The sequence below is a fragment of the Linepithema humile genome, chromosome 3, assembly GCF_040581485.1.
Source record: "Linepithema humile isolate Giens D197 chromosome 3, Lhum_UNIL_v1.0, whole genome shotgun sequence".
Taxonomy (NCBI): Eukaryota; Metazoa; Arthropoda; class Insecta; order Hymenoptera; family Formicidae; genus Linepithema; species Linepithema humile.
In genome coordinates, this window is record NC_090130.1 from 4,220,690 (window position 1) to 4,236,609 (window position 15,920).

The 15,920-nt window shown below is 38.6% G+C and overlaps 2 protein-coding genes across 5 annotated transcripts in view; one reads left to right on the plus strand and one right to left on the minus strand.

The window, feature by feature from the left end:
- LOC105676374 (uncharacterized) overlaps positions 1-9,189 on the plus strand; it is an 82,344-nt gene extending 73,155 nt beyond the window's left edge. For all 4 annotated transcript variants that reach the window (XM_067352488.1, XM_067352489.1, XM_067352490.1 and 1 more), the window contains one exon: positions 211-9,189. The gene's annotated coding sequence lies outside the window, so the exon portion shown is untranslated. The remainder of the gene's footprint in view (positions 1-210) is intronic.
- Positions 9,190-9,562: 373 nt separating this feature from the next.
- Positions 9,563-15,011, minus strand: Afg3l2 (AFG3 like matrix AAA peptidase subunit 2). Its single transcript, XM_012374560.2, has 13 exons — positions 14,715-15,011; positions 13,207-13,330; positions 12,798-13,101; positions 12,575-12,668; positions 12,326-12,491; positions 12,067-12,202; positions 11,848-11,966; positions 11,453-11,728; positions 11,148-11,375; positions 10,795-11,021; positions 10,549-10,725; positions 10,238-10,456; positions 9,563-10,155 (listed from the first exon to the last, which is right to left on the minus strand). Exons 1-13 carry the CDS (start codon positions 14,799-14,801, stop codon positions 9,880-9,882), a joined length of 2,433 nt encoding a protein of 810 aa, XP_012229983.2. The 5' UTR covers positions 14,802-15,011; the 3' UTR covers positions 9,563-9,879.
- Between the last annotated feature and the right edge of the window lie 909 nt (positions 15,012-15,920).

Sequence of the window (15,920 nt, forward strand, 5' to 3'; positions counted from 1 at the left end):
GAAAAATTTTAGAGGATACTTTCGCGTTTGTTTGGCAATTTCGCGCGATTGCATTCGTAAGCGTTGTAGCGCAGTAGAATACAATGAGACACAAGAGGGATTAAATTTGCTGTCAGTCTCGCGATCGATCATGATTATTTTCACATCTAAATCTAATAGCACGCCTGAAATAAAGCGCGCCGTGCTAACCGATCAATCCGCAATTTGCAGCCGGTCGTGCACGACGTAAATAGAAGATCGCAGCGGCGTCATCATGCTGACCGGCAGTGTAAAAAAAAGTAGCATGCTGCACAGATAGATACACACTTTTGCACGCTCATGGACCAGAAGGTAAAAAAAACAAAAAAAAAACAAAAAAAAAACGAGGAAGAAGAACACTCGCGAAAAGCCGCTGCAGGCCTCTCATCGCCGTGCGGATGCGATTGATTTCGATTGTTTCGCACGGAATTCGAGTCGATCGAGTCTATCGTTGCACTCGACAACGGCAGCAAGCCCTCACGTTCCTTTTGTCTCTTCGGCGAGCTCGAAAAAACTCGCGCTTACAAAGCTCGGATAGTTTAACACCAATTTTCGGATCTCGGCCGTGGAATGAAGTGTTGCGCGAGTGTTGCTTTTTAAATATATATTACCTTTCTCATTCCAACTATTTGATTAAATATCGACATTTCTCGAAGACCTCAATTCGGCAAATTGAATCTTATTTCGGATGGATCTATATTTTATTTTTGCTCCTTCGATTCACCAAAATTTATTTTCTTTTTCTCGTCAAAGTTTACGCGTTTTTTTTTTCGCGGAGAAAATGTCAACACACGCGCGCACACAAAGCGGTTAATTTGTGATCCGATTATCTAAATTTATTGGAATAGAAATACCATTCTAAATTTATTGACGGAGTATTATTCTGAATGAGCGTACAAGCGAAATGACGAAAGAACATAACGAGCGGCGAAGCGGTGAGCTTCGATTAATCAATAGAAATTTTAAGTCGAAATCACAGAACAGGCTAATGACTCGCTGTCGCTGTTGAGAAGAGCCTCGGCTCTTTTATGCATCATGGACGACGATCAGACGTCGAATCTCCGGTAACATCCAATTTCAACGGGTATCTCTCGGTAAGCGCAAAGTAATTCGATTTACTCGTCGTCTTAAACTCGCGGAGGGCGAAAATCTCGGCAACGAGGACGAGAAGGTAATTGACATATCGGCGTCTCTAGATCTCGCGCGCGCACGTCTCTTTCCTCTCGCGGGAAGAAGTTTCTCTGAATATTTCACCGCTCCTTTTCGCTCCGAGCGCATTTGTGCTATTTCCAGAATCATTTTTCGTATCCTCCCTCTCTCTCTCTCTCTCTCTTCCTCTCTTTGAGACGTTGAGAGATTGAGCTTCGCTCTCCTTTCGGGAGGAATTACCGCGTTAATTTTTGACGAACAACAACTCTTGCTAATAACACGAACAGCTAATTGGATGAAGATGGTACGTGAAGATAAATACGAGTGTGAGATGAAGGGAGGAATATTTTTAAGGAACGATCGTCTATGTCAGTGCTGTCAAACTCGGTTCTTACGTAAAGTAGCTTAAAAGATGAAGTAAATTGAGAGGGCCGCACCTTTAACGAATTATTACACAAGCACTTTTCATCGTTCGCGAAGTTTCACTGGATGAGGAGTGCACTTAATACGTTTCGAAATCACTTTTTTTTTTTTTTCACCGTACCACTTTTATCCACTAATAGACGATTTCGATGTGGCGTCGGTTGAACTTCAATTCTAATTTAACCGATCCTTTGTACGCTCTCTTAGAACTAGGACTAGAATGGAACAAAGAATCGATTAAACTGAAGTTAAAGTTAATCAACTCCGGCGAAGTCGACTATTAGTTTTTCAATCGTCACCGGCGAAGAGCGACCACTTCCCGGTGAAGTTCCGCATAAAACGAACTCAAATCTCTCCGCGAAATGGTCCTTTGGACTGTTCTCAAAGTATTAGCATACACGTTTTGAAACTCGCACGACTATTGTAATGCATAGAGAGAAAGAGAGAGAGAGAGAGAGAGAGAGAGAGAGAGAAAGAGAAAGAGAAACTTCTTTTCCACGGAAGCGAGATGATCTGCATTTCGATTCACTAGTCATTTTAGTAAGTCTAATCCGTGAAGATGCTCCGACATAAAATGATATCAATATTTCACTATGTTTGGGCGTCTTCTTGCTGGGAAGATCGATACGATGGCATCCCGAGATGCGCCTCACTTCGTGAATTCGCAAAAAAACGACGAGTCGAGATACTCCCGGAATGAGCAGCGATAAAGTCGATCGCAGACGAAAGTGCAATACATTTCTTACGTAGCTTAAGAGTCGCTTTTTTCATTCATCCTTGCTCGACGCGGTAAAGAGAGTTCGCTCGTTGTCCGCTTCTAAGATAAGATGGTTTTTAATCTCGCGAACGGAGTCGATCTCTGTTGATCTCACTTACTGAAAAAATAATCTCATAATTATAATTAGGAACTGACGATATGTTTTACGTTAGTGCGAAAAAAACGAGGTGCTAGTCTGTCTTTGTTCAAGGCGTATTCCGCGCACGGCGAACCGCAGCGTGCGAGCAGTCTTTCGCGCATTGTCCTTTGCGAAAGCGCACCTGCGCGATTTTTGCCGGCATCCTTAGTGTAATACACGCGGGGTGCTCGTGGAAAGTTTTCATCAACATTTCACGTAAACTGGACCACCTGTTGAATGCAGAAATGACCATTCGGTGGCAAAAGGGTCGGTCGTACTACTCCCCTGAATTATGGAACACATCATTTCCTCGGTTGTTAAAAGCGCGAACAAGATCGCGGTCAATTGCAACATTTTGCCGAAACTTTATCGATTCTTTTTTTCGCATTCGCGTAAGTTACATCTCGAACCGCTAAGGATTCCGCAATTTCTCTAGCCGGGTGAATAGCATCGTGTATGCCGCATCAACGTTCTTAGATTCGATCATTTCTGAGACATCAATTGCGTGCTTTATTTTGATTCGAACTTTACAATACTTCATATATGAAGTTACGAGATTACTTTTTTTTTAACGAGTTCCTTACTTATCGTTTACATTATTACCAAAGTTCCTACAAAGTTTTATATAAAATTTATTATTTATACAATTAATTAATTAGTTTATTATATATTATTTACATGCATAGAACTTAAGAAAAATCGAATAACGCATCAGGCGAAAAAATTGTTGCTCAATTTATTTACTTCGCGAAGTCGATTCGCTGCATCTAGTCATATTTTTATTTCACGACGGAGTCGGGCAGGATTTGCTTTACGACGTCGACTGTCGAGAGCAAGACAAGATCTTTCAGCAATATGATAAAAAGTCGTGTGTAACGAGTGTATATATAGTGCGACACGCTGAAGCTGGACATACCGAGCAAATTATTCCGTCGCTTGTGAACGATATTTCTTATTTATTTTAGCGCGACAGAGTTTCGCGCAAGGAGAATGAAAAAAGTGAATTGCATTCTGTAGAATGGTGCAATTCGTAATGTCATACCAAAGATATGACCAAAGAGAACAGAAGAGCACTAGGGTGGAATTAAAAGGAGAAGAAAAAGTACTTACGATCTAGTCAACAAGTTGCGCTTGAATTACATCCCTTTTATCTTAGTTGCCTAAGGCGGTTGCATGTACAATTGAAGAGGAAGCGACGCTTATTTTCTCGTCGTATATACTTTACTTTCACCCCTGTACCCGTCTAGAGCGTTTCTAGTGTAACTTAGAGATATTTTGGTATGGGAAATTTTACGAGTGTAAAATAGTGAAAGGGATTAATTGAGTGTAATTAATTAAACGTACGATAGTATGCAGTATTGTTAATGAAATGAACGCCCAGTGAGAGAGAGAGAGAGAGAGAGAGAGAGAGAGAGAAAGAGAGAGAGAGAAAGAGAGAAAGAGAGCTTTAGTGATTTTAGTTAGTACAAAAATATCAACACCAAGAGAATAACGCGTATAGACACCTCGATCGCTTATGGCATGCGTGACGCTGCCGTGTAGAAGCGCGGCGATAAACGTAGAGGAGAAATTGACGTTTTTCCGGAAGTCTCTTACTTAGGACTGATTTTCCCTCCCTCTCGAGAACGCGACGGGCGGATGATATCGAGACACACTGAAATGTGGAAATGAGATACGAGACATGTGAAATAAAATTATCGATCCGATAAAATAATAACCGCAAAAAGTAACGAAATTAGAGCGCAGAAGAGAAGATAAAATAATTAATCTGACATGATGATTGCTCGGAAATAAAAAAAAATATATTCATCGCGCATCGATTATTATTTTCTGTTCTGGCCGAATTTTTTCCCCGCTAAAGCAAAATAGCTGAAACGAGATGACAGATTTTAATTTAATCTCTCCGAGATTTAATTTAATTTCTCTTAAACGAATTTAATTTGTCTATTTCGGCGGGATGAATTTATCGCTACATCGCATTTATTCTTACATTTCATTGTGTCTCGATTAAAATATAAAGTCGTCTCGTAAGAAAGTGGATGCTTATTCTTACGAGAAAAATCACGAAGCGCACGTAGTTCTGCAGCACGGCAAAGTTTTTCGTAATATTTGAAATTAACTATAGACACACTTGTCTCTTATACTATATTACAATACTCGACAGTCAATCGAATCTATAAATTAATAGAGTAACTCATAACGGTAGTCAATAATAAAAAAAAAGGAGGAATAAAAGAGGATGTGCAACGATCCACGATCGCCCCAGTTGGATCCCAAGTGAGCTCCATCGACGGGCACGTGAACATCGTGGCACAGTTTATAGTAGTTTTAGTATCGCGAACAAGAAGAGTAACAAGAAGTGTGGAACGATGTTTCGTGGCAGGATTTCACGTACATTGCGAACAGTAAAATAGTTTTTTAGCTTAAAACTTAGCACTGCAATGCACGTATGTGTGATAACACAGGTTTTCAGTTTTGCAATTTATAATTAAAACAAGATTTTCGCGTTCTTAAAATTGCATTTCTATCATTAATTATCGTTATTATTTCTGTGAAAATTATTTTAAAAAGTACAATCGATTAAGAGATCAAAATTTTCGTAAATATGACGCCAATAAATTCAAATAAAAATATCTAGCAATTAAGCAATTAACATGAAATTATTGGATCAATTTTTGCCTGACATTTTTTTTTATCGCGTAGCACAGACAAGAAAGCACCATGAAATCTTCCCACGAAAACTCGATATTTATCGGCGCGATATACTCAACGAGAATTACTCAATAGAGGCAAGAAAAAGACAAAATGTTATAACAGAGGGGGTGAATTGTGTCGAGAGAATGAGATCACAAGCCACAGAACTGATAACTCGTAAAGGCGAGATAGATGGGCTGTCATCACTATTTTTTCAATATGCGAATGATTTAAGCCAGGCCCCAGGACGATCATGCCTCACACGTTTCTCGGTCTGGGGAAAGTTTCTCGTCCGAACCGAACGCGGCATGTCGGACTTAGAATCGAGCGAAAACGACAGTGACTTCACAATCGAGCGCGTTTGTCTTACTAAAAGTGAAAACTCACTTATATGAAAAAAACAAAGTATACACAGATATATTTGCTTTTAATCAAACACAAAGCCGGAATGTTATTTTAAGAAATAAGTTTGTCCTGCGAATTTTACGGGCAACAGTAAGCGAAAGCAATTATTCTCTCGTGTCATATTAGTTTAATTCTTTGTAAGCGAAATTTCTTGTATCATAATAAGATTGTCACGGCGGGGGATGAAGAGCGCCCAATAGAAAAATTACTCGCAAACAACAATAATAATGCAAAATGAGTGAAAGAAGGTACCGAATGGTCGCACATTAATACAAAGACTCCCAATTAAAGAGGACCAAGTTGCTAAACTGTTTCTATGCCGCGCACGCGGCGAATTTAACCGTCGTAGTATATATCGTTTTTGAGGTGATAAGAATCGTCAATATAAGCGATAGAGAAAATAACTCACTCAACCAACTGAATGTTAATATATCGAAGATAAAAAGAGAACAACGAAAATGTGACAAGCATTGTACACGTAAATATAAATATAATACTTAGACAAGCATCCATTATATATATATAAAAAAACTATATATATAGATGTATGTACATGTATGTGTTAATCGATGGAACCACGCTGAAATCCGAGTATCGATCGTTTTTGCCCGTTTTCTCAATTTGACGACGTCATCGTACGTTTTATGCGCTCGCCATTGTTTGAACAAATCTTGCAAGACCAGTACGCTTCTTACCGCGTTGCGGTGAGAGATAAGATGTGTTTCTCTCGCGCGATGGTTAATATTCTCGCTTGATAGCGGACCCGTCAGCACATTGACTTCCATAAACTTGTAGCCGCGTGTTAAAACAACCCTCGATTGCCGTACCGATCATTTTCGCCTCTACATTGCGTTGCCGAAATGCGTTCGTGTTGGAACGAAAGAATTTCAAGTGATTCCTCCGATTAATATATTTCCGAAATTATTGTATTAATTAATGAAAACAGAGAAGCGAAGAAATGTCGCGGTAGTCAATGTGTTAAGAAGATACACGTAAAATAATTACACATCCATGCATAAATCATGTACACGAACTCGCGGAGAAGCAGGCATGATCACCGCTAAACCTGGCTTTTCGAGAGAACGGAAAACGGAAGGAGGAAGAGGAGAAAGACGCGTAAGGAAACGTAGGGTTTAGATTAGTGTGATACAAGGTACGACAAAGCAATAATTTAGTGATTGTACGATATACTTGATTAGTGAATTAGTGCTAAGTTAACGATACTTTCGAAATCTATAAATATTTACTCGATAAATCGTATAGTTTTGTAGAAACGCTGGGAAGATTGCCATTTCAGATTGACGCTGTCTTGGGATCAAAGATTTAAGGGGGGGGGGGGAAGAAGAAAAAAAAAGAGGGAAAAATTTGATAGTTGGAAGCGAACCGGCGGAGCCGCGATATTAATTCTGATCGCAGAAATCTTTTTCTTTCGTATCGGCGAACGAATATCTTATCGAACGAATAAAAATTTATCTTTTTGTAACAGGACGAGCTTCTGAACGAATTCTATTAAAAAAAAAAAGCAAAATAAATGCATTGTAAATTTCGATAATATAACAATAACGTATCGCTTTGTCATTAAAACAGCCATTCCGTATGCAGGTGCCAAATCTATGCACACACACACATACACACGCCGAAAGAAAAAGATTTGAAAACGAAAAGATGAAAACGTTTAAAACCGATTCGCACCCGATTATGATAATGCGTATCGCAGTGCAGCTTGTATCGCTCGATGATTTACGACATTCTCTTATCCTGATTGCCGATTGCGCCACATGTAAGAAAAATTGTCACTCAACGGATGAGACTAAAAGTGAAATGAATACAAAAAAGAAGAAGGTGCGTCTTTTCACATAATTTCCTAAGGCATTCCTCCGACAGGACAGTTGAACAATTACTGGCTAATGCAACATACGTAACACGATTTGATTTGTGACAATATTATCGTGGAAAGGTCCGAAATTATACGAATGAAATTGCATTGGCAGAGAATTTTTTGCTCCCCGATCTGCCTGCGCATGAAGTTTTCATGATGGAAAAACACGAGAGATTTTCATTGCGGCTGTCGGAAACTTGTAACCGTATCAGTTTGTAGCGCGAATAAAAGTGAATTTGAAGAAAATTCACTTCTTACACGGAGAAGAAGGGCGGACAGGTTTATAGAATTTTTAGAATATATACATAGCGGTTTGTTAGCAGGCGACTCAATATTCGAAGCAGCTGAAGCTTACTTTCAATGGCACACGGGTATCAAATTTCCTCGACAGTCGTGCGATTTGGAAATATTGCAAGAACGATAATAAATGCAGGATACGTTTGCATCGCAATAAGAAACGTTGTCCGCAACGTTAGAATAAAATACTTCATAGATGAGATGTTCTTCCAATGAAACAATGCTGCGAACAAATGGCCGAAACCAATCAGAAAGTAAAAATGTCCATCGGATATAGAAAAAAAAAAAAAAAAAAAAAAAAATTAGTGCAGAAGTAATATTCCAGGTCTTTTTATAAGTTTTTGTTTCCGATAACAACTCAACTCAATGAAATATGCAGAAACGTTTAGAATTCAGCTAATGCATGATTTGTAGCAATGATTACTTACGTAAAATCGATAATCCAACAATTAGATCGGAAACAGAGTACTGTTGTAATATCAACATTGATATTGCGATACAGTATTGTGTACAACTTCTTCTCAAACCGAACTGCAACGCATGTGCAAACTCTGCGGACTACAATTAAGAATTCATGCATGTACGAACGGTGATAAAGGTGAATTTGCCAATTTTGGAACAATGTAACACCAAACTTCAACTAGAAATATGTACACGTCGCGCGTACTTTTTAATGTCAAACCAAACTTTGTTAGTCATTTATAACGTCGTGTCGTTGCATCTGTACACCTACACCGTCGGGTATCTGTAGGATCAATACGGAGTGATTGTCCTTCGAAGAAAGGTGCTGTACCGAACATCCGAGCAGTCCGCAGATTCAGTGCCTGAGAAGACAAATTCCAGCGCGACGCCGAGATCTATTCGATGCGATTTGGAAGAAAATACTTGCACGCGACCACATTTAGATAACCAAAAAAAGCAACAAAAAAAAAAAAAAAACGCCCCAATTCCTCGGATATCTCACAGAAAGAGCTTTCCAAACTTTCGGGATATTACGTGCGGTGCGACGTGCTATCGGCAATTATTTTTCGTTAAAGTTCTCAAGCCGATAGTGACGTTCGGCGTTTCGCGCATCAGGTGCTGAATCGGGCGTGACTGACGGAAACGCGAATGAGATATTCGCTCGAGCGCGACAAGGAGTGTAGGATAAGGCGTTTTACGGGTGACGACAAAACACGTTCACGACCAACGTACGCGAGTGAACCACGAATAACATAGCCGCGGATACCTTTTACAAATTTTTCGTAGCGCAGGCCGCGGCGCTCCGCCGCCGCGGCGTCAACGAAAGCAATTTTACATATATATTTACAGCGGGTGTGCAATAAACAGCACGTCAGATATAAATTAATTCGTACCCAATAATGTAATGCAAAAGCCGATCGTGTTATTGACATGTTTCTTATCAATAAACTAAACCTTAAATATGGATTACAGGCTGAATAATTCATTCGACCGCGCATCCTCCCGTAATTGCTGAGTTTATTTTTTTCAGACCACGCATTGTAGACGATACGCCGCTCCCGGGAAGATTGAATAAATATGCAAAATAACCGCCATCGCTCAAGATTAAGTGAATATAGCTTGCAAACATCGACGTGAAAATCACCTTTTACATATTTCATGTTTGCCCGTCTTTATAGCTCAAAAGAACATGACATAATTTTCGGCTTAAAAAAAAGATATCAAGTCCTATCATGATAATATAACTTTTGACTTAAAAGAAAGGTGACGATATTAAAATTATCGTAAAATCAAACGAAAAAAAAAAAAAAAAAACGTGTCTTTGATAATAATCGAAAAATTGACAGAGTATCCACAGTTTTATTACATAACGCAAAAGAGATCTTCAAGTTTTGAGTTCGATATGATTTTGTACAATACTGTTCACTGTGCAGCTGATGATTATGAAAACGGAACTAACGCAATGAAGGAGAGTTCGTCAAGTGCAATTTAAATTCAATTAAATAAAGCATCACAAAAGTGTCACGTTAAACTGACAATTTCATCCACACACAGCGATAACCGATGCAGCTAAATATTGTTGAACATCCATAAACTTATCATAATTGTGTATTTCGAACTATTATACAAAGCACTTGAGAGACTAAAATGTTACAATTACAGTCGTTGCTGCGGTTGTTTGTTATTAGAGGCTGCTTTGGAAGGCTGTGCTTGCGACTCCGATTTGCTGTCCTTGTCGCCGTCCTTGGAAGAATCCTCTTTCGTCTTGTTCCATTCCTTCAAACCTTCCGGTAAGCTAGTATCCTCCTCGAACGAACCGGTGCCTTCAACGAACTCTTCGTAAGTGGACTTTTCGCGGAAAGGTCGGGCTCCGAGTAATTCGATCATATCGTCTCTACTTAAAATCTCCTGCTTCAACAATCGCTCAGCAACCTAAAATTGAGAAATAATAAATTAACTTCTATCTTGGAGAATTAAGATTCAATTGTTCAACAGGCGATAGAATCTTTCTTACCTTGGTTACATCTTCTTTATGCTCACTCAGAAGAGCTTGTGTCCGCTTATGTGCTCTATCGATTAGATCTCGCACCTCACTGTCGATGAGCTGCGCGGTGTATTCAGAATACGGCTTGTCAAAAGCCATCTCTCCCGGCTTTGGCATTTGGAAACTAACGTTTCCGACCTTCTCATTCATACCGTATTGTATGATTTGTGCATACGCAATGTCTGTAATCTTCAGAAATAATATGAAATATGTTAAACGGCTCAGTGAAAAAAAATATGCGCGTACGAAAATATTGTCTTATTGCTCAATCGTAACGATACCTTCTGCAAATCGTCCTGAGCGCCTGTAGTTATGCGACCGAAAAAGATCTCTTCCGACACTCGTCCGCCGAGCGTCATGCACATTCGATCGAACAGCTGTTCTTTCGTGTAAAGATACTGCTCTCGAGGTAAATACTGGGCGTATCCTAATCCTTTACCGCGCGGAATAATGGACACCTAAGCAAATAGAAAAAAGTTTGACAAATAAAGAAAAATTATACCGTGCCAATCATAAAACGTGGATACCTTCAGAAGTGGATCTGCGTACTCTAAGAACCAGCCGGCTACCGCGTGACCGGCTTCATGATACGCGACCGTCTTTTTCTCCTCAGGTTGCAATACATTGGTCTTCTTCTCCATGCCAGCCACCACCCTCTCGATAGCTTGCTCGAAGTTTTTCAGGTGAATGTTGTCATTCAAGTCTCTTGCTGCTATCAAAGCCGCTTCATTGCAAACGTTTGCAATATCAGCTCCTAAAAGAAGCTACATATGATGTTCTGACGGTTTCTATTCAGTTTTCGTTCTAGATATAACATCTCGTTGTTTATATTTGTTTTAATCGTTCTCCGAATGAACAAAAACATTCATCAGTTATATACCTGTGAATCCAGGAGTCAAGGAAGCCATCTTTCTCGCTAATTGATCCTTATCTAACGTCGTTTTCAAAGGGGCTAAGTGCACTTTGAAAATAGACGCTCGTCCTTTGATATCCGGCGCAGGTACAAATATTTGTCTATCAAACCTCCCGGGTCTCAATAACGCTTTGTCTAAAATGTCTATTCTGTTAGTCGCCGCTAATACGACCACATTAGTTGTCGTGTTGAATCCTTAAAAAAGAAAATAAGCGTTAGAAATCATTCGGCAATTCCAGTCTTACTTTTTCATACTTGAAACTACGATGTACCATCCATTTCTACTAAGAGTTGATTTAATGTGTTTTCCTGCTCCGAATGTCCCGCGAAGTTGCGACCACCTCTCTTCCGTCCAACCGCATCGATCTCATCGATAAATAATATACACGGCGCATGCTTTCGTGCCATGGAAAACATGTCACGCACCCTAGAAGGACCGACACCCACAAACATTTCCAAGAATTCCGAACCCGATACCGTTATGAAGGGCACGTTCGCTTCACCAGCTGTCGCTTTGGCTAACAAAGTTTTACCTGTACCAGGTGGCCCTACAAAAAACGTCATACATGTCTCATTAAATTCAACTAACGATAAATTTTAAATACAGTTGTGTTGAAATATGCAGTCGACTCTCAGAAGATTACACTTTACCTAAATTGTTAGTTACCTGTTAACATGGCTCCCTTTGGAATTTTAGCCCCAAGGTCTATGTACTGCTGCGGATTCTTCAGGAAATTTACAAACTCCATAATTTCGATCTTGGCTTCTTCACACCCAGCCACATCTCTAATGTTAGTGATAGTAAGTTGCAATACAAATGAAATTTATAAATCAAGATTTCTGTACGCTAAGCATCTGTATAATAATGAAATATTTTATCACTCACTTAAATCGCACACCAATATCTTTGGAATTGATTAGTTTTGCAGTCGATTCCATTACTGTACCAAACAATCCACCTCTTTTACCTCCTTTACCGGTCATTGCTTCCGCAGATCTTCGGATTAAATAAAAGAGGAATCCTAAAAGATATTTTGATAACATTTATAATATGTATGCACAAAGCAGTTAAAATTATTTTGTTATAATTTGTTAGTAATTTTGTTAGTAATTTTACAAAATCAATAATTAATACTGTCGCTTACCCCACATGAGAATCTGCGGCAGATAAGACATTATGTTTACAGTCTCCACTTCATTTTTGTAAACCACAGGAATATAATTCTCAGGTCCCATATTCAATTCTATTTGTGCATTTTCTAAGTTTCTTTCAAAAGTGTCAGTACTTCCAATATTAAACCACAGAATATCCTATAAAAAAATATATATAAAAACTTCATAATTTAGAAGTAAATAAATATCCACTACTGATATCGTAATCGAGGAGAACTTACAGAACCATCTACAGTATGTCCTGGTAGGAGCTTTACGCGTACCCATTTTTTATTTACTACTTCTAATTTTTCGACAATACCTTTACTTAAATAACTGAAAATATATAATTAGCACAATTGTAAGTATTATTTATTTTTCATATATAAACAATATACATTTGCATTCTGTTAGAGCATATTAAAGATTTAATATAATTATTGAGGGAGAAATTTATATACTCACTTATACGTAAATTCCCTCCATGTGATTTCTTTCTGATTTAAATCCTGAGAAAGTATATATGCAAGTATACCAGTTACTCCAAGCGCACCAAAAATCATAAACGTCTTCTCCTTGTCACCGCCTTCAAACGATTTACCTCCGCGTTGCGAACCATCTCCAAAAACTTTGAATGACCATTGAAATCCTGAATCCTTGGAACTTGATGACGAGCTGGAGGTAGATGAAGAAGGCTTCTGTGTGGTAGTTTTTTTACTCGTCGCTTCTTCTGCCTTTTTTGCAACATTTTCAGCATTTTTAGCACCACCTGTATATACAATGCTATATTATACAAATTTGGCTAAAATTTTATATAAATGATTGTAAGAATAAAAGAAAATTGAATAAATAACTGTAAAAATATATTAAAGACCTGGTTTGAAAAATTTTTCGAACCCTTTAGGTGGCTCTTTACAAAATAATCTCCATTTCTGCTGCAACTGTTCTATCAGAGATAGTGTTGTGCCACTTTTAAGCTGTGATAAGTGTCGTCTCAGCTGAAAGAAAAAAAATGTTAACTTAATCCAGTTATTCCAGTAAAAAGGACAATACTCTTATTATTTAATATATTATTTTATATATTTTTCTATTTTATTGTAATCTTCTGTTTATTATTGCAATTTGTTGTGTAGTTTACATCAGCTTATTTGCAGCACTTATGTAAAGAGATCACATGTTTGATATTTCAATACAGAATACAGAAGAATATATAAAAATCACAGACACAATTTCATTTAGAAATATTTTATTTAGAATGTACTAGGTGCGCAACTAAGTTTCCGGGTTTCACACATGAATGGCGCTAACGATACATGTAGTCGATATACATGTCTAAAGTTGTGTTTTTTTATTAACTTGGACATCTGTCAACAATAACCAGTCATAATACCAACACATATTGCAACGCAAAAATATTTTTTCTAACAATAAAGATGTCGAGTTTTGTGCCAAATAAACAGCATTTGCGGGAAGCTTTGCTTTTCTGCTTCAACTTGAAAGAAAATGCAGCTGAAGCACGCCGTTTGCTTGAGAAAGCCTACGGCGAACATGCACAATCGAAAACTACTTGTGAAGATTGGTTTAAACGCTTTAGAAATGGCGATTTCGACACTGAGGACAAGGAGCGCTCCGGAAGACCAAAAACATTTGAGGACGCCGATCTGCAAGCGTTATTGGATGAAAATGATACGCAAACACAAGACAACAACAACTGATAAATTTGAACCATGCATTGCTCGAAAAACGGCCAGAATGGGACACGAGACACGAACGAGTGATATTGCAGCACGACAACGTTCCGTGCCATCGCACTTCCATCGTCCAGGACACCATCAAAACGCTGAAATGGGATCTGCTACCGCACCCGCTGTATTCACCAGACCTGGCCCCTTCCAATTATCACTTGTTCCGGTCGATGGCACATGGCTTAGCTGGGCTACACTTGGCCAATTTCGAAGAAGTGCAAAACTGATTGGATAAATGGTTTCGATGCAAAGACGCGTCGTTTTATCGTCGCGGTATTCATGTATTGCCAGAGAGATGGCAAAAATGTGTAGCTAGCGAGGGACGATACTTTGAATAAACCGTTTTTTGTATTTCTCTTGAAATTTTCCATTTTGCATTGATAAAAAAAAACCCGGAAACTTAATTGCGCACCTAGTAAAACAACTATAACTGTAGCATAGTGAAAAATATGCTAAACACACAAAATGCAATACGTGACACGTGTACCTCGCAAGGTTAACCGCGCAGTTGAATGTGACGATATTTGTCGTAATGTCATGTCATTTTCGCAAAAATGTTGCAATCGTTTTTACGAGCGCGTGATACCGCGATCACAGCATGTTATATCACAAATACGCGGCTAATAGGTTATGATACCTGCAATGTGTCGAAATAACCTTTCTGAGTGGACTTTAGGATGAGTCTTTCCAGTTTACTGGCCGACGAGAGCAATTGATGTGCCATACTTGGTGTACGTCGCGCAAGGACTTGATAAAATTTAGTCTGATTTATTATTTCGTTGCTGAATCTCGAAGCACAACACACTACCGGCCGTGAGCAACCATGTTAATTATTGTCGATAAGCAATACCCCGGGTTACGAAGAACAACCTGGAGCGACCGCGGTACACATTAGTTCGCCGTTTAGTGCTGCTGTCATCGGAGTGACTACCTCAAGCGGCTCGTTCGCAAAATAAAACCGAAAATTGACGACTGAAAGAGATCGTTGGTTTGCTTGCATCTCATTTAGCGATGCCAGAATCGAGACGCAGTACAGTAAACCATGCAGTAGGAATACATACATAACGAAAAATTGTATGCATGTGCGATTTGGCTGGCTCCGAATAATTGGAAAGAGCAAATATACGTTTTCGACCTTGTTTCAGCAACGAAAACAACATTAATTCAATGTTTTTTTTCGATTTATGCACATCGGAAGATATTAGCTTTGATAAAATAATTACACAATTCTCAGTGCTTATAAAATTCTGAACAAATTTCTTTTTATCTTCAATATCTTCTTAAATTTAACTAATGTTAATTGAATTATAAAAATTAATCAGAAATAAAACTTTAATTAAATATTTATAAAAATCTGAATTCATCTTCTGATGTGTAAATCGAATGCAATGTCACCTTCGTTGCTGATTTGATAAGAATGAGACAAAAAAAACAGTCTGCTCTCTTCTACTATTCGAGCTAATCAAAATTCGAAGCGTCACACTAATTCTTAACCCCCCCGCACGCTTGAATTACCAACCCCTCTCGCCTAAACTAGGGGCGGTATTCATAGTCCGTTCTTATATTCAAGATCGTCTTAAGCACGAACTTATATTCGCTCTCTTCGTCAGACAATCTATGTGTGACGAAGAGAGCGAATATAAGTCCGTGCTTAAGACAATCTTAAATATAAGAACGGACTATGGCCGGTATTCATAGTCCGTTCTTATATTTAAGATTGTCTTAAGCACGGACTTATATTCGCTCTCTTCGTCACACATAGATTGTGTCTGACAAAGAGAGCGAATATAAGTTCGTGCTTAAGACGATCTTGAATATAAGAACGGACTATGAATACCGGTCT

Excerpts from the sequence above, each read along its gene's own strand:
- Afg3l2 (XM_012374560.2), bottom strand. The coding sequence starts at position 14,801 with ATGGCACATCAATTGCTCTCGTCGGCCAGTAAACTGGAAAGACTCATC. Across the intron at positions 12,669-12,797 it reads TGGAGGGAATTTACGTATAA|TTATTTAAGTAAAGGTATTG; the intron begins GTGAGTATATAA and ends ATATATTTTCAG. Across the intron at positions 11,022-11,147 it reads CTTGACTCCTGGATTCACAG|GAGCTGATATTGCAAACGTT; the intron begins GTATATAACTGA and ends AGCTTCTTTTAG.